Source organism: Tursiops truncatus, chromosome 15 (genome assembly GCF_011762595.2).
Source record: "Tursiops truncatus isolate mTurTru1 chromosome 15, mTurTru1.mat.Y, whole genome shotgun sequence".
In the NCBI taxonomy this organism is placed as follows: Eukaryota; Metazoa; Chordata; class Mammalia; order Artiodactyla; family Delphinidae; genus Tursiops; species Tursiops truncatus.
Window position 1 is genome coordinate 35,125,733 of NC_047048.1, and position 24,590 is coordinate 35,150,322.

A 24,590-nucleotide genomic window follows, 5' to 3' on the forward strand; every position below is an offset into this window, starting at 1 on the left:
ACTCCTAATTCAGGCCGCGCTCATTTCTCGCCTTCATTACAGCAGCTTCCTAATGGGCCTCCCGGCCTCCGGGCTTGCCTCTCCAGATCAATTTTTACATTGCAACTAGAACCTCCTTTACAAACAAAATCTTTACCGGCTCCCAATGACCCCAGGTTGAAGTTAGAACCTTTAGTAGATTTATAAAGTGTCTCAGACTTCAGCCCGCGGCGAACCTCTCCGGCTTCACGTTCCCCTCACGCCCGGACAGCCTGCACCTGGCAGCCTGGAGAGGGTGGGTATCGCCTAGGCCCCGGCCCGCATTGGGCGACCCGCCCTCCAGGCCTCAACCTGCTCGCAAGCGTCTCGGGAAGGAAGATTTTCCCTCACCCGCCACCCCCCGCCCCCAGCTCTGGCGCCTCCGTTTACCCGTCGGCTCCTCAGACCGGTACGCTCTGAGGGGCCGCCAATGAATCCGCATACATTTCCTGTGTGAACCGTGGTGCACCCAAATTTCAACTTAAAACTGCGGCGGAGCCCTAAACTCACCCCAACTCTTCCTCAACACTTAGTAGACTTTGCCGGGCGCCGTCTAGAAACGCAGCCACTTGGCCCACGGGCGTAGCGCTCCGCCTAGTCCCGCCCTGCCGCTCGCCCCGGCCCCGGAGGAGTATGGGAAACGAGCCTTGTAGATCGCTCTGCGCCTGCGCAGACGCAATTCGCCGCCGGGGCGCCAAGCGGCGCATGCGCAGGCGCATTGGTCTCCGTTGAGAAGGTGCTGCGGCGGTGCCGGAGGTAGGAGGAGCCGGGCTTTGGGGCCGGGAGTCTGCACCCGGGAGAGGCGGTACAGCCACCTCGGGCCTTTCTCGCTGTTCTGAGGGCAAAGAGGCTTTCTCGCCCGCCGCCAGCCGCGGTTAGAGGCAGGACCCGGGCTTGGGTGGAGGAGCCCAGGGCTGTCTGAACGGAAGAGGGGTTTGGGGGGGTCCGGATACCTACGGGGCATAGCCCGGGGGTCTGACTAGCGATCGGAATTCGCCGTCTGTCTTTATAGCTGCCAGAGTCCTTGGCAGCCCTTCCCCAGGTGACAACCCGTGTGTTGGGCGAGGCGGGGGGTCAGCCCCGCACCTGCCCATTCTTTTTTTCAGCGTCTGCGGTGAGCCCGGCCGCGGTAGGTACACAGTCCCCAGCCCTCTGGAAACTTGCCGTCTCGTAGGATCCATTACTTCCTTCAGCAGATACTGATTGAGCACCTATAGGAGATGCACCGTTTTAAAGTAGTATTGGCAGAGATGTGGCGACTCAGGGCAGTGTGGAGAGTGGAGTTTGTTCTAGCTCCGACATCCAACAGTTTGCTTGGCCTAACGTCCCAGGCGCTCGGACACGGATTCTCCCTGCAGTCTTCTCTCTCACCACTTTCCTCTTCGCTCCCTATTGTACCAAACTATTTGCAGTTAATTAATTCAACAGATAACTATCGAGCACTTATTACAAGTCATGCACCTTGTCAGCCAAAGAGAATACAAAATAGAGATGAGTGTGTGCCCTCCTGAAGTTTTGAGCTTAGTAGGGAACAGATAACAAGTAAATGAATAAAAATATAAGAGCTGATGCCCTGGAACCACACTGCCTGGATTTGATCCCAGCCCTGCCACTTGAAAAGCTGTGTCAACTTGAGTCAGTTCCTCATTCTTGTGCCTGGTTCCTTGCTGTAAAGAAAGGGCATCAATAGATTGTACCCAGTAAAGTTGTAAGTATCAAACGAGTTAGACTTGTAAAGCACTTGGGACCACTGCCTGCATACAGTAAGCATTCAATAAATCTATTACATGTGATTATAACTTGTGATAAGTACCATTGTGAAAACAGTGTGTAATGACAGAAAATAATGGGAGTGGAGAGGGTTCGCTTAGATAAAGACAGAGAGCAAGCTTCTCTAAGGAGATGTAAGATGAGAATGAGCCAGCCATGAAAAGTAGATTTTAGGTATGTATGTCTGCCCAGCTTTGGAAAACCAGGTGATTAATTGGATTACTTGGACAGTGGAGATTTCATTATGGTATTTGAAATGAACTTTCTACCACTGGGTTATTCAGTTTTGATTTCTGAACTCCACTAAACTGCACCAATATAAATAATCATGCCCATAAGGCCCAACCTTTGCATATGAGGAGCATTCTAGTCACCTGGGTTAGAAGAGTTGCTGGGGTGCGAGAATGGATGAAAAGTGACCTATTTCTGATTTAGAAAAATTGGTTGTATCAGTGAAAGAGAGCCTGCTATGTTCCTATCTTTTGTTTCTTCGTGAGCGTTCAAGTGCATATTCTCTCTTTTTCTCTCTCATTACATTGCTTGCTGATAGAGCCTCTGAGAGCTGGAGGCCTTGGACCAGCACAGGCCTAAGAGATAGTTTTTCTGGATTCCGGGGCCATCTTGTTTCTGTGGTGACTGCTCTTCATGGGATTTATTCCCTAGGCTTCAATAAAACTATACTCTTCCAAGATGCACACATTTTTCTGCCTGTGGAAGAACATGCTTTGACAGGTTTTTAGATCCCTCTCCCCTGTTGTATTGTGGTAGCCTGTAGGACAGTTAGTTTGTGCTAACCAGGCTATAGCTGATTATTTGACAGGGGTATTGTTCCTCTGGAGACTTTTCTCATACCCCACATGCTCTTGTACCGTCCTGGAAGAAATGGCATAAAATGACAATATCTGTCTAGTTACACTTGGATGCTTTTGGTTTTCCACGAGTGAAAAATTAAATGAATCAAATGTGCTTTATCACCATGGAGATCTTGGAGAATCACCTGAGCACCAAGGTCACATGTACTCTCTCTCAGAGGCATCTACTGGACAACAGAAGCTCTCAGCTGTGAACTTTAATAAAGGTAAGCTTTAAACGTGCTGTTTAACATAGGTTCAATTTGAAGAAAGACATTTTAAATCATTATGGCAGTGGGGAGCAGTACTTCCTGCTCAATTGTGCAGACTCTCCAGGTACCTCAGTGAGAAGTAGAGAGGAGCCATAATGAAGCTGCGAGTACGAACGAGGCCTGGCTAGGCTCACACTCGGGTTCACTTTCTCATCTGTCCACATGCCCCCAGATTGACCCTCACTCCTCCGAAGACCAGCCTGAAAGCCTTCAAACCCGTCAGATGATGGATGAGTCAGACGATGACTTTAAGGAACTCTGTGCCAGCTTTTTCCAAAGGGTGAAAAAGAATGGCCCCAAGGAAGTGTCGGGGGAAAGGAAGACACAAAAGGCCTCAGACCGCATCCAGATAAGAAGCAAACTGAAAAGGGCCAAACCACCTGCTTCCAAGAGCAAAACCCTTCAAGGCCCCGCTGAGAGGAAAACTCGCTCTGGCAGCCAGGTCCTGCGGACTCAAAAGCAAGGGGCACCCAAGTGGCCAGAGAGTGAACCGGCTCCCCCTGAAAATGGGGAGGGAGGCGTGCATGCTTCTGCTGTGCTCCAGGACAGTGCATGGAGCACCCAGACAGGTAACCAGCTGAAACAGCTGCCAAAACTTTTCCAGAGAGGAAACCAGAGGTGATTTGTACTATTTTAAACCAGGGGTCGGAAAACTTTCTGAAAAGGGCCAGCTAGTAAATTTTTTTGGCTTTGCAGGCTGTACAGTCTCTGTCGCAAACTACTCAACTCCCTATGACAGTATGTAATAGAATGGGCTGTGTTCCAGCAAAACTTCACTTAACAAAAACAGGCAGCCAGCCCGAGGACTGTAGTTTGCCAACTCCTGTTTTAAACAATAGTCATAAAAAATATAACCCGTGTGAATTTTCTACATGATATATTTGGGACCCTCTTCTCTTTCAGTTTCCTATTAATGTTTACATCACGCAGTTGACATGAGTTACATGAACATGAAAATAATGCTGCTTCTCTCACTTCCTTTTTTTTTTTTTTCTCTCACTTTCTTGAGTTCATTCCAAAGTGGTTAAGTTGCAGTGGGCCAGCCAGTTTGGTTAGGCTGCTGAAAGGTAGAACGAGGGTGCCGTGTGGGTTTGAGTCCCAGGAGAATATTCTCGTCCTTCCTTTCTCCTCCAAGCACCTTTTGTTCTTTGCTTTTTCTTCTTCTTTTTTTTTGGTTTGTTGGTTTAAAGCAGCTGTCTTATCCTGCTGCCCTTGGTGTACTAAACCATATGCTTAGCATACATTCTTCATGCAGAACTGAAAACCAGCCTTGCATATATAATACAGCACAAGATCTTTGGGCTCCTGAGTTCTGTTTCTAAATTTTTCTCACCTTCACTTCCTGATCTTAAATAATATGTGGTCAGCATGACCTCCCAGTGCAGTGGTGGTAAAGAAACTGTTGTAAGGCTTCGTTAATGTTGCTGAAACATTACTGGTCCTTCATGCTCCCTTTGAGAGTCTAGTTAAAGCTATGCTTGATTTCCCCCAGAACACTGCACCCCCGAACACACCTGCAAAATTGACATATAACTTCAGGGGCTTCGTGGATCCCCCCCGGAGGTCATCTACAGACACCAAGTTAAAGGAAAACTTCTGACCTAGAAAGATATAAGTGTTTGTCATTAATATTTCTTTAATAACAGATTTATAGGGATACAATTCACATTCTATAAAATTTACCCTTTTAAAGTGTACGGCTCAGTGATTTTAGTATATTCACAGAGTTGTGCAACCATCCCCCCTACTTAATTTTAGAACATGTTCACCACCTCAGAAATAAACCCCATGTTCAATAGCAGTCACTCCCCATGCCTCCTCCTGTCATAGATATTTATGACAGGGGTATTTATATTACCACAAACAGTGAGGTTACCAAAAAACAATCAGTACTATTCACACTTAAGAGTTAAACCTAGGGCTTCCCTGGTGGCGCAGTGGTTGAGAGTCCGCCTGCTGATGCAGGGGACACGGGTTCGTGCCTCGGTCTAGCGGCTGGGCCTGTGAGCCATGGCCACTGAGCCTGCGCATCCGGAGCCTGTGCTCCGCAACGGGAGAGGCCACAACAGTAAGAGGCCCGCATACCGGGGGAAAAAAAAAAAAAAAGACTTAAACCTAAACTAGTCAGTAAAGCACCCCTTTGAAACTTGAGGTGTTTGAAACTTTGGAAGAGTCTTTGGTTCCTCCGGCTAGAACTGATGCATATGAATGTTTTCCTCCTTGCCAGAGGCCGCTCCTGACAGCCGCTCCCAGCCTCCTCCTTCCTGTCTGACTGCGATGGTGCCCAGTCCCTCCAAACCCCGGGCGGCAGAGCTGGTGCTACAGCGAATGCAGCAGTTCAAGAGAGCAGACCCTGAGCGTTTGAAACATGGTTCAGAAGGGTGCTCCCTAGAGGCTGCACTTGAAGAAAACGTCCCAAAGGGCCCTCAAGAGATGATGGCAGGGAACGGTATGATGGGAGTCCTCTGTCTTCCCAACAGGGTTGACTTTCGGGGAGGGGAGTCAGGAAGGAGCCCGTGTTCATTGCGTCTCTGCTGGGGGTGGCGCTCTACCTTTGCCACTCTGTCTCGCCAGAGAACAGAGGGTCCCTTGGGTCATTTCTCACTTAGCTTCTTTGACAAGGTACCACTTCCTCTTTTTTTTATTTTGACTTTTTATTACAAAATTTTCCCATTCATAAAAGTCAGAAAAATATATTACAATGAAGTCCCTATGCCCTCAACCTATATTTAACAATTGTCAACATTTTGCCATACATTTTTTTATGTCTCTATAAATATACGTTTCTTCTGTACCATATGAAAGCAAGTTATAGACATCATGACGCTTCACTCCTAGATTCTCCTATATAATCACAATACCATAAACACAAGTGATTCCATAACACTGCCTGGTATCAGTTCACATTCAGATTTCCCTGGTTGTCCCAAGGATAGCTTCTGTAGCTGGACTCCTTCTCTTTCTGAATGAGGATTTGTCACACACATGTGGCTGTGGCTCAGTAGTCTCTCTGGTCTAGACTGTAGACCAGTCCCCTTGTCTTGTCCTTGTTTTTTCACAATACTAACTTCTTGAAAAGTCCAGGACAATTGTCTTTGAAAATTCCCCCTTTTCTGGATTTGCTTGTTTCCTCCTGCTGTCATTTAACCTTTTCCTGCAGGGAAGTGCCATGCACTGCATGTTACACCACCTCTTGAGGCTTGTAATGTCAGGTGGTACTACACTTTATCCCCTAAACAATAGGAATTTTCATCCCTGGTGAAAATATACAAAAGGAAAAGAAATAGAAAGAAACTGTATTAACAGACTTACGGCTAGTGAATACATAGTCTCCTGGTACTGTACCTGCAGATTTCACCTCAGGATTACTGAGGATTCTCAGGCTACCCCAAAGGTCCATGCAGGTGACATAGCGATGTGACATCTGCTGTGGCGTTGGTCCTTGGTCCACGTGGCACCAAGGGGTGCAGAGGAGTCACTCAGCCAGTGCGTAAGCCCAGCACCTGCCGTACATGCGACTCAGTTGTTTCCATAAATCATCACATCATACCCAGGAATACTCAGGAGAGATAAACCATTTCTTTGTTTAAAAAAAACATAGGACCAAAATGAAGTATGATGCTTTTCTGGCTTTGTTCTCAGGGCATATCCCTCATGAGTGCCGAGGGTCTGCTCCAGCAACGTCAGATGTGACAGAGGGCCACAGCAGTGGGCATGACCACCTTGAGAGCCATCTCAAGATTAGAGTCAGTCCATCCTCTGGTCTGATGCAGACAAAAACCGAGAATGGCATTTCACTCTGACCTGGTTCTTCTGGGATGGGCAAGAAAAAGTCAGAGTAGTAGGAAAGGTTGAGCTTTGAAGAGAAAACTTAGATTTTTTGGAATAGAAGCCTTATAAACCTGGAATGCCCAGGGTTGCTGACTTTAGCAGAGATGGGAAAAGAAAGGCAAGTTCTTTAGTACCTTGATGCTCAGAGAATGGTCCTGGACCAGCAGCATCAGCCTCGCCTTGGAGTTGTCAGAAATGCAGAATCTCAGGCTCCACCTGGGCCCCCAGAGTGCCAGCCTCCGGACCTGCATTTTAACCAGCTTTCTGGGGGTCCCTGTACCTGTTAAAGTTTAAGGAGTACCCTTCTCAGGGACCCACTAGGTGTCCAGTCTCCCTGGATGGGGCCACGCATGAGCCAAGTGGTGCCCAGGTCTGGATTCCTCACGATACGCCCAGTGTCCGTGCTCCTCGACATCTGAGGATAAGCTGGTCCTCATGGGTCCTTGTGCCTCCACAGGGTCTGGGCCCAGGCTCCCTGCCACAGAAAGCGACGCTGCAGTGGCCTTGGCCCTCCAGCATGAGTTTGGGCTAGAACGGGCATCCGCACACAACGACAGCCTGGAGGAGAAGGGGTTGTTCTTTTGCCAGATCTGTCAAAAGAACCTCTCGGCTATGACCGTGACACGGAGGGAGCAGCACGTGAACCGGTAGGAGCAGCTCGGCCGTCACCTGTCTGCGGTCACCTCTCCCATGGGTGTGACCAGCTCCGGGGCTCCTGTGGCCATGGTGGGAATCTTGAGATAGTACCTCAGTATCAGTGTCAATCTGTCCTTGCTTTTCTTTTTAAACAGCTTTATTGAGATATAATTCGTATACCATACAATTCACCCATTTAAAGTGAACAATAAAATCGTGTTTACTTAATATATTGACAGAGTTGTGCAGCCATCACCACAATTTTTTTTTCCTGTAGATTTATTTATTTATTTATTTTTGGCTGCGTTGGGTCATTGTTGCTGTGCACGGGCTTTCTCCAGTTGCAGTGAGCAGGGGCTACTCTTCGTTGTGGTGCACGGGCTTCTCATTGCGGTGGCTTCTCGTTGCAGAGCATGAGCTCTGGACATGCGGGCTTCAGTGGTTGTGGCACATGGGCTCAGTAGTTGTGGCTTGCGGGCTCTAGAGTGCAGGCTCAGTAGTTGCGGCACACGGGCTTAGTTGCTCCGCGGCATGTGGGATCTTCCCAGACCAGGGCTCGAACCCGTGTCCCCTGCATTGGCAGGCGGATTCTTAACCACTGTGCCACCAGGGAAGTCCCCACAGTCAATTTTATAATATCTCGTCACCCCCAAAAGAAACCCCAGACCCATTAAGCAGGCACCCCCATTTCCCTCTTTTCTTCAGCCCCTGGCAACCACTGATCTGCCTTATGTCTCTGTGGATTTGCCCGTTCAGGACATTAGTGGACTCACACAATATATGGCCTTTTGTGTCTGGCTTCCTTCACTCAGCAGAGTGTTGGCAAGGGTCATCCATGTTGTAGCTGTGTCAGTGCTTTTCTCCTTTTTAAGGTTAGATAATATTCCACTGTATGGATGGACCACATCTCGTTTATTCATTCATCCATTGGTGGACATCTGTCTCCACCTTTTGGGTTTTATGAATAGAGCTGCTGTGAACATGCTTTCCATGTATTTGCTTAAGTATCTGTTGTTTTTTTGTTTTTTTTAATGTATTTATTTATTTTGGCTGTGTGGGCTCTTCGTTGTGGCACTTGGGCTTCTCTAGTTGCAGCACGTGGGCCTAGTTGCGGCATGTGGGATCTTAGTTCCCCAGCCAGGGATGGAACCCAGGCCCCCTGCATTGGGACCACCAGGGAAGTCCCTTGAGTATCTGCTTTCAGCTCTTTGGGGCATATACTTAGGAGTAGAATCACTGTGCCATATGGTTACTCCCATGACTCTATGTTTAGTGTATCCTTGCTTTCTTCAGACACCTTTGCTAACAGAAACCTGAATTCAATGTCTGGAGGCTGACTGTAGGCTGTGTGGAGGGATCAGCTCAGGGGGAACAGGCTTTGTCCCACAGCACGTCCACGCTGACATGAATCCCTATCTACGATCATATTACCAGGGAGGGTGGTTCTTCTACCTTTGCTGTCTTCCTCCAGGTGCTTGGACGAGGCTGAAAAGGCACTGAGACCTTCTGTGCCTCAGATCCCTGAATGCCCAATTTGCGGCAAGCCATTTCTCACCCCAAAGAGCAGAATCAGTCACTTGAAACAGTGTGCAGTGAAGATGGAGGTTGGCCCGCAGCTCCTGCTCCAGGCCGTGCGGCTGCAGACAGCTCAGCCCGAGGGGGCCTCTGGCAAACTGGCATCAAGGTGAGTCAGATGAAAAGGAAGAAAAATCAAAGTACTCTGATTTGTTTAAAAAAAAAAAGAGAAAAGGCCTTTTGTAGTGTTGGAGGACAACAGAGCCCTCTCTGATTCTGGAGATTAAATATTTTGGGAGGAAATTGGGCATAGTCTCCACAGGGACTGAGGAGGGGACAGATCTCTATCGTCGGAGGCTTTGAAATGGACCAGTTGGATTGGACTGGTTTCCACGAGGGCCTTCCTGAGATTTTCCCATCCCCACCATCCTGAGCAGCTAAGAATTCAATAATTCTCTTCACCTCATCCATTTCGTGTGGGGTACAGCATGGCTTCCAGCTCAGTGTAGTCCGATTTTCATACTATTAATGTAAGATTACTCAGCATAGCTCAACAAGTTGATAAGACAGAACCATAGGCCGATTTTTTTGCATGAATTAAATGCTTAAGTGTTTGAATAGGAGGCCTTGCTGATACCCAGAAACAAGTGCTTGGCATGCAAACCACAGGCAAACAAGTGGCAGAGGGTTGCTTCCCTCCACATCGCCTCTGCCGCTGTGGATGCCTGGGTAGGTCCCAGTGTTATAGGGAACAGAGTAGCACGGGCCCTGGACTTCTATAGGTTCGGGACTTCTTTCTCTCGGCAGCTCTTGAGGGCAAAGGGAAGGCTGAGGGCAGTGGCTCTGTTTGTTCCAGCCATTGCCTTGCACGCAGGTGATGGGCCTCTGAAGGGGGCCAGTGCTGAGACTGGGTGGTCTATTCTTAGCTGCAAGCCTGTCCATATTTTAGCACATCAACACTAGCATCACAGATTCAGAAGCCTTAAGTCCTTAGAATAGATGTCATCTAAGCTATTGCTTGCCTTTTGGCAGGACTAGACTGAAGCTACCTACTCAGATAAAATATATCTGCTTTTTAAATACCTCCAAGAAGTGTGTGGGTCCTTCTGGAAGGTTGTTAGAGTAGAAAACCACAGCAAATGAAGAGCCTTGCCTGCCATACGGCCCAGCCCAGAGCGTTTTGACTCTGGGGTAGTCAGAGCTCCCCAGCCAGGGCACACATGCTGGTGAGAGCACCCCACTTGCTCCTGCACCCCTCGCGTGCTTTCACCTCAGCCCAGGCCCTGCCCGCTGGGCCGAGGTACAGTCTGCAGCAGCTGCCAGCAGGGCCTGGAGGTTAGGGTGGCTTCTTCCCCTCTTGGAGGCTGTGGTTATCGTGCAGGGTTCCCAGGAGTTTGGAACTGAATTAGGGCTCGCTGAGATCTCTGAGGTGATACCTGCGATTCCGGAGCCATCCCTGGCCCGGCGGAGAGCACGAGCTTTTACCCAAATCAGAGGTGCTTCCTGCACACTGCCCTGAGGTGCAGGGAAGGTGGTCCTGGGTCTGTAATCTCCATCTGTCTCACCTTTACCTCCCACCTCTCGCCCAGACTGTTGGAATTCACCAGGCAGTGTAGGTTCTCTCCAGCCAGAAAGTCCTTTAAATAAATATCCTCCAACCCAAATGACATGTTGCACGTTGACCTCTGAGTCAGCTGACCACATTGGTGGCCTAACCTGGGAGGCCTTTCAGGTCTTGGGCAGAGGTGCCACCCTAGGGCCCCTGCAGGAGGGAAGGAATCTTTTCACGGCCAATGTGGCCGGGTCCGCCTCAGGGCATCTGAGGTATGGATGGGTAGAAGTGGGTGGAATCCGGGGAGCTGACTCCACCAGAAGGGTTTGGCCATGGCTGGGGTATGCGGGTGCTGCTGTCGGCTTTGTGTGTCTGCCAAGAACCCTGCTGGGCAGCATCACCTGGAAGGACCCAGACCCTCCCGTGTCTGGACTGTGCTGAACTCATGGCCCAGGATCAGGCGAGCTCACGTGAGGCACAGAGTGAGCGCAGTGACTGAGTACAGAAGCCGTTGATGCTTCTGTTTGCACATTTATCCCTTTTCTCTCGCGCCCCCTACCAAGGAGAAAGGGTGAGCCTTCTCGGGTCCAGTGGGGACCACCTCAGAACAGGAAGTGCTCGCATCTCTAGCCTCACTAACCTTTCGGTGTGGCTGCCTTTTAAGCCTCAGGGATCACGCTGGAGGTCTGAAGCGGAAGGGAGCCACTGCCAAGAAGGAGCCGCAGAAGAGGCGGAAGGTCGCCAAGCCCGAGGCGCCGTCCGAGGACCTGCTGGTGGCCATGGCTCTGTCCCGGTCCGAGATGGAGCAGAAAGCTGTGCCGGCGGCACTCAGGCTGGGAAACGCTTTTTCTGAGAGGACGAGACCAGGAGCAGGTACGTGTGGTCAAGGGTGGTGCCGGGGGAGCCTCGCGGCACGGCAGCCGCTAAAGGAGCAGCTGGAGGTCTCGGGGGGGGGGGAGGATGACTCCGTGTTGCTTCTGTTTAGCTCTAAAGAAGAAAAGTCGCAAGAAGAAAGCCCCCGTTACGCCCCCGCAGTTGTTAGTCCAGGACGTGGAGACCACAGGGAGACAGATGGAGGATCGCGTGGCCCAGCTCTTGGCAGAGGAGCTGGAGCTGTCTGGCACGCCACCGCTTCCTGCGAGCAGAATTTTTAAGGAAGAGCTGGAAAAGAGCAGGCGGGGTCTTCGATCACCTGGAGGAAAGCAGAACTTTCTGTGGGAGGGCAGCGCCCTGACCGGGGCCTGGGCTCTGGAATCCTTCTACACGGCCAGCCTGGTCCCTCCCCTGGTGCCCCAGTGGCCCGCCGAGGTGTGCTCCCTTCCGAGCTGGCACGGGTGGGCTCAGGAGAGAGGGTGGCGGCAGAAAGTTGGAGGAAGATGGGGGGGGGAAGCCAAGGAGCATCGTGTGTGGTCTAGCGTGTTTTCTTTGCAGCAACCAGATGGTTCCCCTGGTAGGAACAGGGAGACCACTGGCTCCCAAGTGTGTTATGTTCCTGGAGAGTTTAAAATGCAGAGTCCCAGGGCCTTCTCCCGGACCGCGTATGACCTGCTTGTGATGGGGGGCAGGAACCAGACTGGCCTATGCAGGTGTCTGGAATTGGTACTCACCCGCTTGAAGCAATTCAGACGATACTAGGAGGGCGGGGGCCCTGGGAACCCTTCTGCAGATGTGGAGGCCACGGGCATGGCCTCTGCCGTGACAGATGAGCCTGCTGACAGGTGGCAATGGTGACAAGCTTCCCAGGGTCGCTCTGGGCTGGGGCTCACACCCTTGGGGAGCCTGCTGTGGTGGCCGCACGCTCACTCTGGCTCTCCCACTTCTTTCAGGGCCTCACACAGGAGCCCACACTGCCACTGGAGCTGCCTGAGAAGCCAGAGCCTGGCATGCAAACACCCCTTGCCGTCCATGGCACCTGCCCTGTGGGCCATAGCCCCCTGAGCCCAGCGCCCTCCGCCAGCCAGAGGGAGCATCAGGCCCTGCAGGACCTCCTGGACTTGGCAGGAGAGGGGCTGAGCGCCAGCCCGTGGCCCTGCAGTGGGGGCCCGGCCGGCTCAGGAGGGGCCACAGGTGAGACACTGGCCACTGGGGCCTATTCTCCCTGGGACCAGGGCAGTGAGAGCTGCTCAGATCCGATGTTGCCAGGCTTATCCCCATGTGACAGGGAGAATGTAGTCTCACTAGGTGCTTTCATTTTTCCTCAAAGGTAAATGTGATTTAGGTGAGTTTGTCACAGTCTTCCTTCAACTTTGACCAAGGACAGAGCCTTTTGCCAGAACGAGTGGTCATGAGGGCTGATTTCAGCTCTTTCTCTCCCGAGTCCCTCTCTGTTGGGAGGGGGTGGTGGTGCAGGTGGTCTGTGGGCAGTTCGTTTTCCATAAAGACGTCCTCGGGTCAGCCCAGGTGATGCTCTTTCCCTGGTGGTTGATGTTGCCAGGAGGTGCTGTTCTTTTAACCTGCGAATCCTCCTCTCAGGAATGGACTTGTCGCCCAGCAGCCTTCCACTGACTGGGTTTGTCCTGCCAGACAAGGAGAAGTGCCCGGAGAGGAGCAGCCAGGCTTCGGTAAGAATGTCTGGCCCTGTCCCGGCTCCATCCATGGTCTTGGCCGAAGGGCTTGTTGTGTGTTCAGTGCTGCCAGCTCACTGCCAGCCTCCAGGCCCCTGCTTGAGTCCACTGATCCCCTTGACGGGCTTTGAACTGAGCGGGTCTTTGCCATGAGGCAGTTGTCCCTTTTGTTGCTGAACCCTGGGGCACCTCAGTAGCCTGGCCCTGGGAGCCTGCTCTGTCCTGGGGCCTGGGGAGCACCCCTGCTCGGTGAGGGTGCCTCACTTCAGCCGACGGCTCTGTGCATCCATCTCTCAAAGTTCCATTCACTCGTTCAGGACTTGCTGTGCCCTCATGTGTGAGTCCTGGAGGCCTCCAGCTAATAGTTTGTGTTCTGTGTTGGTGACGAATTGGGTTAGAAGCTGGGTTTTCCTTAGGGTGGGTGTCATCCCGTGAGTGCATTGGTATCAGCCAAGCACTTCTCACCAAGGTCTCCCTAGAGACGTGGCACGTGTCAGAGAGGGACACAGAGCTCCTCGGCCTGCCCTGTAACTGCTTGGGCTCAGGTCCCATCTGTCACGGCAGGCTAGGCTGGTAGCTTCCTGTGGGGCCGCACACCGCCTGGCCCATGGAGCCCTCAGCAGGTGCTGATGCTGCCGTCAAGCACACCTCTCCATGGGCTGGGGCTCCCATTTAGGCCAGGGAATTAGGTGTGATGGAGATTTTTAGAAAGGACTGGGTTTTGCTGTTCTGTGTCCCTGAGGGCCTAAAGGTAACTTAAAGGTGGAGCCCAACATTGGACCTTGTGGGGAGCAGCACGAGGCCCTGACTGGCCACCTGCACCCCGTCAGTTGGGCCTGCACAGTTAGGTGGGTGACAGGTGGCAGTGGCCGCTCTCCCCCTCTCATTTCAGCTCGCCCTCGGTTTGCTGGTGGCCGACTTCGGTGCCATGGTCAACAACCCACACCTCAGCGACGTCCAGTTTCAGATGGACGGTGGGGAGGTGCTTTATGCCCACAAGTTTGTGCTCTATGCCCGATGCCCACTTCTCATGCAGCACGTAAGTGTGCGGTCAAGCTGCCTCCCCACCCCCTTCCCTCCCCCTCCTCTCCCTCCTCCCCTCTTCTTCCCTCTGTGCCCTGCCTCTCCCTCTGTCTTCCTGCCCCCTTTCCTCCCCCAACCCCGGCTCTCCTCCCACTGCCCTGGAATGTTCTTCCTCTGTTGCCATCAAGGTTATGCTTCCATGGAGAAGACAGGTTTGAGGTCAGGAAGCTCTATGAGGAGATGAGCTTTGGGAAATATCAGATTTCTTGTTCTGTTGAATAAATATCCTTTTCTCCCCAGAATTGTTTCCTTTTCCTCTATTTGCATAATTGTAAAGTGTTATAATCAACCTTGTTAAGCTCGAGCTACTGCGACATTTCTGTGCCATTGTGCATTTGACTTGAACATCGCATTGCAGGAATCCCAGAAACTGCTGTCAGTCTCGTCAGAAAGTTCTAGTGCCTTTGATATGCCTGTCAAGAGGGGACTGACTGGGTTCTTGAGCATCTATCACTGACTTGATTTTGGAAACAGACAAGTTTTGTGGCCTAACCTGCAGAATTCCTGGCCAACTAAATGGAGCGACACTGGCTAATACCTGTCCTGGGACAAGCTCAGAGGCTCCCAGAACCTCCCTGAGGTCTGTTTTGCCCCAAGTCACGACTGTCCGATCGGTAACTCTTCTGCATGCGTTTCTCCCTCAGGTAAACAGTGAAGGCTTCTTTGCAATAGAAGATGGTGACATGAGGACCCAGCGCGTTCTGCTGAGTGACGTCAGCGCTGAGGCCACCCGGGTGTTCCTGCGTTACCTCTATGCTGCGGACACTGCCCTTACTCCCCACCTGGCCCCTGACCTGAGCTCTCTGGCCCACAGGTCCGGATTGTTCTTCCCATTTACTTCACAGCTTTTGACATTAACTGACAAGGATTATCTGGTTGGTGGCCCGTGGGAAGGTCAGGGCTGAGTCCTTCCTGTACCTTTTAATCCCCCGTTTATACCCGGTGGTGACCTTGAACAGGGTGTATTGACTGGAAGTCTGGCCAGAATGAACACTTGCAGGAGAGCCAAGTGCCGGCTGAGGAGGGCCTCGTGGCTTTCGATCCCTGGGCGTGATGAGAGGGTGGTCCCAACCTCAGCCCCCAAACACTGCCACTCCTTGGTGGTTCTGCCACCAAAGCTGAACAACAGCTGTCCTTTCCCAAGTCCCAGAAAATGGAAGTGAGTAGGATGCTTGATCTAACTCCCATGAATTTGCACCTACCTGGTTTGTCCACACCAGTATCTCAGGAGAGGTGGCAGGTAGCTCAGCAAAAATAGGTGTTTTACTTCCTGATAAGCCTCGACGGCCTCTGGGATGAAACCTTGTTCATTTCTCAGGTGCATTATTGGGAAGGATGGGCTCAGCCTCTGGAGTTTCAAAGGTACCAATTAGACCACAGAGCCGTCAAGCAGGTGGCAGGCTGGTGTGGCCCTAGGCCTGGCTGACCCGTGACAGGTTTGGGTGTCCCGGTTTGCATCAGTCACAGCGCTTTGGGTGCTCTCCCGGTCACAGCACCACCCATCCCTGCCATCGCCCCTCAGCCTGCACTTGGGCCTGCACAGCAGGGTTAGTGGCCCTCCTTGAAGGCTCTGTTTCTAGAACTGAGCAGCCTGGGGCATAGCTGGGCATGAGCACGGGAACCGTCTCCGTAGGGGAGCAGGGGAAAGGCCAGGGTGAGTCATGGTCGTCCTCCCCGTGAGGGCTCCTGCCCCAAGCCTCCCGCACCTGGACACCCAGCTGCCGCCTCTGCGCAGGGTGGGGTGACGCATGGCTTTCCCATTGCAGGTTTGGCGTGACTGAGCTTGTTCACCTGTGCGAACAGGTGCCCGTCCTGATGGATGCAGAGGGTGGACAGCAGAAGGAGCAGGAAGACGAGGATTGTGAAAGCAGAGTGGAGACTTTCCAAGAACTCCTGCGGTCGGTGTGGCGGGGTGAGGAGGAGGAAGCAGAGGCTCTGCTGAAATCCGAGGGCCGAGAAGAAGACAGAGAAAAGGTGAATGAGGCAGAGATGGAAGAAATTTATGAATTTGCAGCTACTCAGCGAAAGCTGCTCCAGTGGGAGAAAGCTCCAGCGATGGAGGAAGAAGCTGACCAGCTCAGGGAGGACGGTCCAGTTTCTGAGGGAATCCTCACAAGCGTTCACAATAAAGAACAGTCAGAAAATGCAGAGCAGATGGAATCATCTGGGCAAGGAAGAGATGAGGCCCCAGACAAATGGAAAAACATGAGACAGTCCACGCTCCTGTCCCCCGGGGACCGGGGTTTGGACAGGGAGGAGAACGCAGAGTCCCCAGAGGAAGCACTGGCTCTTCCCTACTCTTCCAGCCCTGCCCGGGGTCAGGGAGAGAAGCAGGAAAGCACCTTTTTGTGCTCAGTTGATGTTGATGATGATGAACAGTCCTTTTCATCGCCTCAAGCCGGATACCCTGAACCCTCCCAGATGACAAGTGATCGCAAGGAAGGAAACTGCACCGTATGGGAAAGGGAGATAGAGAGTTCCCATCCCCCTGCTCGCCAGCAGGCACCTCCCTCACACTCACCCTTCTTCCCATCACAGCCCCATCAAGGCAGGAGTCCCTGCGGGCCACATCTTCGTTCTCGTCACACCAGTGACCTGTCCCTGCCAACACCCCAGTTGCAGGGCACAGCTTCCAGGGTGGCCTCCCAGAACTCATCACTGAAGCCAAAGAGGGCCAGAAGCCTTCCCATGTCACATAAGGATCCAGGCCAGAAAGACAAGGAGTGTAGTTCTGTGCTGGAACACAGAGATAAAGGGGTCCTGATCTCCCCAGAAAAGTCACCACCCATGGATCTAACCCAGTCAGAACCTGGCTGCTTGAGTGCCAGGTCTCAGAACTCTCCATCCAGCGTGAACAGAGAAGATGAGGTTATCCTTTTATTGGATTCAGATGAAGAGCTGGAGCTGGAACAAATCAAAATAAAGTCAGGTTTGAATGGTCCCTCGGAAGAAAGGAAAGTTCTTGAAGTTAGCACCAAGTCCTCTGAGCTGTTTTCCATCATCGACCTCGATGCAGAGCAGGAACCTTCCCAAAGCCCACCAGGAAGAGAGCCCACGCTACAGCAGGAGGTGGAGGGACCGCTGGGGAACCGGGGCTCTGTCGGGGGCAGAGGGACCCCCCAACTGTTCTGCGACCCCAAGATCAGTGGCGACGAGGACAGCACAACAGATACCTCGTGGCTGGTGCCTGCCACCCCACTGGCTAGCAGAAGCCGCGACTGTTCATCGCAGACCCAAATCACAGGCCTCAGGTCCAGGCCTTCAGCAGACCCACTGGCTCAGCCCAAGCCCAGGGCCCTGTTAGAGAACAGGGGTGAACTGGAAGCCATGAGTAAGTTTTCGGTCATCGTGCCTCAGACATCATCCTCACTCCTGGGCCCCATCGCTCCCGGAAGCCCTAACAGCAGAAGGCAGGTCTGCAGAAGCCCGTCCAGTCCCCACCCCAGATGCCACCAGTACTTTTCTCCTCTGGCTCCCCGTCCCGGCTCAGGAGGCCTCGCTGACCTCACTGGGCAGTTCCAGAGGCACCCGCCGCCTGCGCCGAGCCCAGGGGTTCAGGCCACTGCGAGTGAAGTGGTGGAGGTTGAGGACAGTGAGGAGGAGCAGGAGGTAGCCTCCCGGAAGGCGAGCAACATCCCCCTGCCGGATAGTGACCCCCCGATTCCAGCCGACAATTGGTGTTGGCACGTGGAGCCCCTCTCACCAATTCCGATCGACCACCTGAACCTCGAGTGGACCGGCCCCCTGAGCACCAGTAGCCCTGGCAGTAGGGTGGAGGGAGCCCCGGACAGCGGTGACTGCCGCTCCCCAGCACTGCTGGGCACCACCCCCATCCGAGGAAGCTGCACTGGCCAGAGGAAGCCTCAAGAGAAATCCCCTGGGGCCAGCTCCCCTGGGAGCAGCAGGCTGAGCTTTCTGAACTCAGCTCTGTGGGAGGATTGGGATGGAGAAGAACAGAAGCCCCCAGAGGCTCCTCCTCTGCCCCAGACACCGAGCGCGGATGGAGCCCAGAAACTGCAAGAGTTACAGACGCCAAGTGAGTAATGGGAGGGTGTTGTCTTTTACACTGTTTTACACTAAGGGGCGTGGAGGGTCGTAACGACAGCGCGGGGCAGTGATGCTAAAGGGCCTGCTGACCCGTGGCCAGCCCTCCCCTTGCCTGCCTGACCCCACTCCACGGTTGGGGAGGATCGGCCTGCTGTCAAACATATACTCCTTAGCCAGTAAGTCAGGGCTTCCTAAACCTGCCTGGATCCTGTGGCTCGCCTGGGTACTTGTTCAAGATCCCTGTCTGTGGCTCCGCTCCAGAATAGTGGACCAGCACCTCCCGAGAGGCTGTGATAGGCACCTCAGGTGCACCTTAAGAGCAAACGTGTGGTTCCTCAAGTAGTCAAACACAGAATTGCCATTACCACCAGGCAATTCCACTCCTACGTATACATTCAAAGGATTTGAGGTCAGGACTCCTGTACACAAATGTTCACAGCAGCAATATTCACAACAGCCAAAAGGTGGAAACAACCCAAATGTCCATCAGCTGATAAGTGGATAAAGAAATGTGGTCCATACATACATACAGTGGAATATTATTCAGCCATATGAAGGAATAAAGCACTGACACAGATACAGCAGAATAAACCTTGAAAACATGCTGCTCAGTGAAAGAAGCCAGACACAAAAGGCCACCACGTATTATATGATTCCTTTTATATGAAACATTCAGATGGACAAAGCCATAGAGACAGAAAGTAGATGAGTGATCACCAGGGGCTTGGGGGGAGGAGAACAGGGAGTGACGAGCATGGAACTTTCTTTGGGGGATGAAATGTTTTAGAACTAGAAAGATGTGGTGGTTGCACAACACTGAATGTGCTAAGTGCTACTGTTCACTTTAAAATTTTGTTACGTGAATTTCATCTCAATTAAAAGACCAGATGGGGTGAGTGTGGGAGGTCTGCTGTGAGCCTTATCGGCCCCACTGGTGGAGGGACCCCACTTCCCAGCTCATTTCAGTCACAGGGGAAAATCAAGGCCCCCGGTGTTGGTGTCGGCCCCTTGAGGTGCTGCTGCCCCACCGCTATCCCCTCCAGCTGGACTGATCCAGGGAGAGTCTGGGAAGGGACCAGGCGACACTGAGCCGTGACTGGTGACAGGGAAGCAGAGCCTATGGGCAGAGCATCTGCCTGTGTCCTGCCATTTCATGTCCCCCTAAAATCTTAGACCAGCTGGGCATCACTAACCAGTGCTTTCAGCCTTGAGTGGGCGTCAGAATTGCCTGCAGAGCTTCTTAAAACACACGTGGCCGGTCTCTACCCCAGAGCTGCTGCTTCAGGAGGTCTGCTGTGTAACCAAGATTTTGCATTTCTAACAGGTTCCGAGGTGGTGCGTGAGAACCGCTGCAGGAGACCTGAGACCAGGGGACCTTAGTCAGAATCTGAGGGGAGATTCATGAGGGTCACAAACTCTCTGAAATGATATAAAGAATCTTGTGCATTTTTCACAAGACAGATCCTGTTGTTTTCATTGGCATCTCAAAGGACTCCATGCTCATAAACAGGATAAGAACCAAAGTCCAGATGTACTTAAGTTGTCCCTAAGTTGTCTTTAAAATACTGATTTTTTTTAATAACAGCATTATTGAGATGTTATTCACATATCATAAAATTCACCCTTTCAAATGTACTATTCAATGGCTTTTTAGTACAGTATTCTACAACTGTCTAATTCCAGGAGGTTTTCATCACCCCAAAATAAATCCCATCCCATTAGCAGTCGCCCCACTGCCCCTTCACCCCAGCCCCTGGCAACTGCCTACCTGCTTTCGAGCTCTTCACAGCATCAGCACCACATAAGCCCGTGGCCCTCACCGCGTGCTGTGTGATGCTTTCCAATGGGAAGATGTGACTCCAGAGTCAAACAGTGAAGGGTGGACATCCCTGCTGTCCTGGAGCGAGGGCAGCACTTCTCTAAGTGACACTATCAGGGTCAGAAGAGGCAAATCCAGGGCCCTCGTGCTGAAACGTATGTTTCTTTTGTTCTACCCAGAAGGTGCTAACCGGAAGAAGAACTTGCCCCCCAAAGTGCCCATAACCCCAATGCCAAGGTATTCCATCATGGAGACCCCGGTGCTGAAGAAAGAACTGGACAGGTTGGTGTTGTTCTGGAAAGCTTGCTCTGAGCAGACCCTCCCTCCTGCACCTATGTCCAGGCTTAGTGAAGTGGGGAGCAGAACAGCACCCTGGGCTCTGGTGGCAAGAGCCTCTGGCTGGTGGGGGGGCGTGCGTGACTCCCAGCTCTCCACATACTGTTCCCCAGGTGACTTAGGGCCAAGAAATGACACTCCTCCAGGTCACCCATCAGGTGGCAGGTCTCCATGTGCCATGTGGATGGGAATGGTACCCTTGCCTTAACAGTTTGAGGAGGGAGAGCTGATTTTTTAAAAGAACATCAAAACTCACACTCCAATGAATTCTGCTGTTTGCCTTGGACACTGGGGAGGTCACTGCTACCACCACCACTCAGAACTCAGGGGGAATGGCCTTTCTGGAATATTCCTGAGTCAGCTCAGTGGGTATGCGGGATAGATACCGACCTCTGAATGCTCTTAAGTCAGGCATTTAAGATTCAGTTACATAAAGCCACTAGTTTAATTAGTTAATACCTGTTTGCTCTTCGCTGACGTTCATCTGTTTTCCCATTCAGGTTTGGGGTCCGCCCTCTGCCCAAACGCCAAATGGTCCTGAAACTGAAGGAGATATTCCAGTACACTCACCAGATACTGGAGTCAGACTCTGAGGAAGAGAGCCAGTCCTCACAGGTGCCCTTGGAGGCTCCTTGCAGCCAGACTTACACCACCAAGACCTCTAAGGCTTCAAGGGCAGCTGGCCGCACCCAGCTGGAGGCCACTTCTGGCTCCGTTCCCCAAAGGTCCAAGGGACCTGCTAAGACCAAGGGCCCCCAACATCAAAAGACACAGCCTGGTGGAAGGGTCCCTGCCCTGAGCACGTCACCAGCCAAGGAGGGCCCTCCAGGCCCTGATGGTGACACCCAGCTACCAGCCTCCCAGGAATCCATGGCCACCTCTGTAGACAGCAGTGACAGCTCCTGCAGCTCACAAAGGTAACCAGATGGAAGGACAGGGCCACATCCTCTCTCACAAGCAGGGCCAGCCTAGCACAGCTGCCCTCGGCATTAGATTCTGGCTGAGGGTGCGATCCCGCTCAGGCCTGCAGCTAGAGTGCCAGGGACACAGCAGCCTGGGGCTTCCTACTGCCCTGGGGGTCGTCCATGTGCCGGGCTCCGCAGGGGACAAAGAAACACACTCCTTCCCTCAAAGAGGCTCCTGGTCTCGGGGTGGAGGCCAGAAAGAAGGGGTGTTGCTAGGTGTTACTGTCTGGTTCTTTTCAGTTCTTCCTGTGACTTTGGAGCAGCCTTGGAGTCTGCAGGAGAAGATGAGGAGGACGAGGAGGGTGTCAGTGCTTCACAGGCGGCCATCCAGGTAGCGGCCACAGAGGAGGCCGTGAGGCATTATATCTGCTCCAAGCCAGCCCTCTACCGCAAGGTCCTGCTGTACCAGCCCTTGGAGCTGGCAGAGCTACAGGCCGAGCTGAAACATCAAGGCATCCATGTGGCCACGGGGAAGCTGCTGGACTTCCTGGACACCCAGTGCATCACCTTCACCACAGCTGCCGCCCGCAAGGCGAAGCCTGTGAGGAAGAGACGGCAGCCCATGAGCAAGAAGACGGGGGTCAGAACCCGCGGGCCTGTCCCCCGCCCCCAACCCCAGGCCATCAGCAGCCTGTGAGGGTCTGCAGCCCCCGTCAGCCAGCCAGGCCCCCACAGTGTTTCTGAGCTTTCTGACCACACCGCTCCCCCTGTGAATAACGGCAGCACCAACCCAGATCGGCTTCCTCTTGACCTCATATCCTAGAGTGGCCTTTGGAGTGTGTCATCTGCTAGATTTAGGGGCCCTGGCCCCTCCCTCCATTGGTGCCCACAGTTTGTCTCCCTTTAACCCCCTTGGGCCCCATGTGTTTCAGAAGGGGGTGGGCCACTGCCAGCTGGCCAGGGCAAGGCCTGATTCAGCTGCGTTTTCCACTCTCTTTGCCCACCAGTCACAGGTGTCCGTGTCCTGAGGTGGATGTCTGGGTCCAGGCTGCCCCTGCCCATGTCTTCCTTCTCAGCACTTGGGCTGTAATCCCAGCCTCCACCAGCAGACCAGCTGTCCACAGGCCCTAAACTGCCAGGCCCCAGGTGCTCTGCTGGCCCAGCTGTCCTGCCCAGACACCTGTCATTGTCACCAGCAGTCTTTGAATTGGACAGTACAGAAGGCCCAGTACAGCTCTGAAGCCCCCCAAATAAGCATGTTCTTTGTTAACTGGTTCCACCAGTATGTGTTGTAGCCGCCTGTGGAGTGCAGGTGAGGGCTGGAAAAGAAGAAAAGTTTGGGTCTCTATGTCCTTGTGAACGTCTTGTCTGTTTTAAATACAGTGCAGTTCGTTTTATATCGTGCAATAAAAACAAAAAGCCTTTATAGAAACCTTCTGGATACTGTACTCTAGAAAATAACGAGGGAAACGGGCCGTGGGGAGGGGACCCACAGTGCCCCTGCTGCCCCCACACCCGTGTCTGCCGAAGGCCTGTGCCTGTTCTCCATCTCAAGGCGGAGCCCAGGCCTGCTGCTGCTCATTCCTCTGGTTCTTAGGTACTCATTCATCTACACATTTGCGCCCCCACCCCAAACCCCACACGCCTACAGTTAAGAGCCCTCAGCAGGCGCTGAGCTCCCACCCTCGATGATCCAGGAGAGGCCGAGGCCCAGCAGCATTGCCCGGGGTTTGTTACATGCAGGCTTGGGCCGCCCATACCCACTGAGTCAGAATCTGCATTTTAACAGGATGAGTTTATGAAGCCTGCTCTGGCCTGTGTGCTGGGCCCTGTGGAGAAAAGGGAACAGGCCGGCACTTCCGGTCATCTAGTGGAGAAGACAGACTGGCCTCTCCTCTGTGCCAGCTGCGAGGGTCAGTGCTCAGATGGCCCAAAGGGACAGCTTCCTGGAAGAGGGGGTTTGTGAACTGGGCCTCAGCAGCGTGCAGCATTCAGGGAGGCGAAATGGGGCTTCTTGAACACATACTGTGTTTCCTGATTTGTGACCAGGCGGAGGGGACCCAGCCTTCCCCGTGTCTGCTGCCCAAGGGCAGACGGCTAGAGGGAAGCTCGGCTCAGATCACACCACTTTGATCAGACTGAAGATGGAGCCTGGCCTGTTCTAGAAGCTACCATGCATTTCTTGTATGAAGGGCTTGATGCCCCCTCCTGAGTATGGGCTGTGTCAGGGAAATGAAGTGGAGTTAGGAAGGAGGGAGCCGACCCAGGGTCCTTACCCTGCTCACTGGCTCGCAGGGGAGACCATGCAGCTTCGGGTGCACTCCCTCGGGGGAGGCCTGGGAGCCTCACTCCTCGGACAGTGTCCTGACTCGGAGAACGCTACCAACTCCAGGTGGAAAAGGAGGTTTTGGGGGAGGGGTTAAAGTTGATAAAAAGCCACCAGCAGGTAAAGGGAGGGAAGGTGGGCCTGGGGACTGAAGACCTTGGCCCGTCAGGTCTGTGCAGCGTGTCCCCAGAGGCCAGCAGGGGTCAGCAGTTGGCTTGGCCATGGCTCGGCCAGTGCAAAAGCAAGGAAAGAGGGTTAAACCAGCCACTAAGAAAAGAAACCACCACAGCCAGAGAAGGCGGCACCCGGGAAAGCATGACCTTTACAGAGGGTTTAAACCTGACTCAGGAACTAGAGAATTAGGTCCAGCTAACTGGTTGAAAAGGAGCTAATGATGAGCTGCCCTCTCCCAGCACCCACAGGGAGCCTGGAGGAGCCAGCGGCCATGGCCTCGTGGTGGGCAGCAGGCACAGGCGTTCCTGTGCAGAAGCTCTGACAGTCGCCACAGGGACTCAGCATAGGAAGAACATGCGCTGAGCTCCAGGGCAGCGGAACATTCACCCATCAGCGAAAACGAAGAGACACCCACGCTTCACTGTGATGTGACCTCCTGGGCCGGTCCCGCTTCCTGTGGCTTGGCCTCGGCCTGGACATGGTCACTCAAGGCAATCAAAGGACAGCCACAGCCCAGCTTGAGCAGGGCCCCAGCAAGGGGGCCTTGCAGTCTGCACAACCCCAGAGAGGCCCATGCAGGCAGGAAGCCTCAGGTTTTCGCTGAGCTGGGAAGGGCCTGCCCAGCTGACCACAACTCTGGGTGGATAGAAAGCCCCAGAGTGAGAACGAGCATGGGAGACCTCACCCCAAACGTATGAAAACCCCCGGGAGAGTCAGGAGAAGGCCCCGAACTTCTTAGAGGAGCCAGCAGAGGGAGCCTGGGGCCCAGCCCTACCCAGCCATGGGACATCCCTTCTAGGTGGGGAGGAAAGGTGGGGGGCAGTGCTGACTCAGGGGTGCCCTGAGATTCCCCACAGAGGATGCTGTTTCCTTTTGTGCTCAGGATCCATC

The 24,590-nt window shown here is 53.1% G+C and overlaps 1 protein-coding gene and 1 long non-coding RNA gene across 5 annotated transcripts in view; one reads left to right on the forward strand and one right to left on the reverse strand.

The window, feature by feature from the left end:
* Nucleotides 1–755: 755 nt before the first annotated feature.
* On the forward strand, nt 756–22,648 carry SLX4 (SLX4 structure-specific endonuclease subunit). 4 transcript variants are annotated; one of them, XM_073793267.1, is made up of 16 exons: nt 756–774; nt 2,771–2,866; nt 3,084–3,480; nt 5,139–5,360; nt 7,200–7,389; nt 8,850–9,062; nt 11,110–11,318; nt 11,431–11,753; nt 12,272–12,512; nt 12,918–13,006; nt 13,902–14,048; nt 14,737–14,906; nt 15,859–18,128; nt 20,138–20,240; nt 20,795–21,211; nt 21,500–22,648. In XM_073793267.1, exons 3-16 carry the CDS (start codon nt 3,135–3,137, stop codon nt 21,894–21,896), a joined length of 5,337 nt encoding a protein of 1,778 aa, XP_073649368.1. In that variant the 5' UTR covers nt 756–774; nt 2,771–2,866; nt 3,084–3,134; the 3' UTR covers nt 21,897–22,648. The 4 variants fall into 4 exon arrangements, with proteins under 4 accessions (XP_073649368.1, XP_033695401.1, XP_033695404.1 ...); XM_033839510.2 differs by lacking the exon at nt 756–774 and adding an exon at nt 783–1,147; XM_033839513.2 differs by lacking the exons at nt 756–774; nt 2,771–2,866; nt 3,084–3,480; nt 7,200–7,389 and having other exon boundaries at nt 5,224–5,360.
* LOC109549596 (uncharacterized) overlaps nt 21,677–24,590 on the reverse strand; it is a 36,427-nt gene continuing 33,513 nt past the window's right edge. The window contains exon 6 of the long non-coding RNA XR_012326463.1: nt 21,677–21,798. This is a non-coding gene — a long non-coding RNA (uncharacterized lncRNA). The remainder of the gene's footprint in view (nt 21,799–24,590) is intronic.

Coding starts and splice junctions, on each gene's coding strand:
- SLX4 (XM_073793267.1), top strand. CDS start 3,135: ATGATGGATGAGTCAGACGATGACTTTAAGGAACTCTGTGCCAGCTTT. Junction 14,907..15,858: donor CTGAGCTCTCTGGCCCACAG/GTCCGGATTGTT, acceptor TTCCCATTGCAG/GTTTGGCGTGACTGAGCTTG. Junction 18,129..20,137: donor GCAAGAGTTACAGACGCCAA/GTGAGTAATGGG, acceptor TGTTCTACCCAG/AAGGTGCTAACCGGAAGAAG.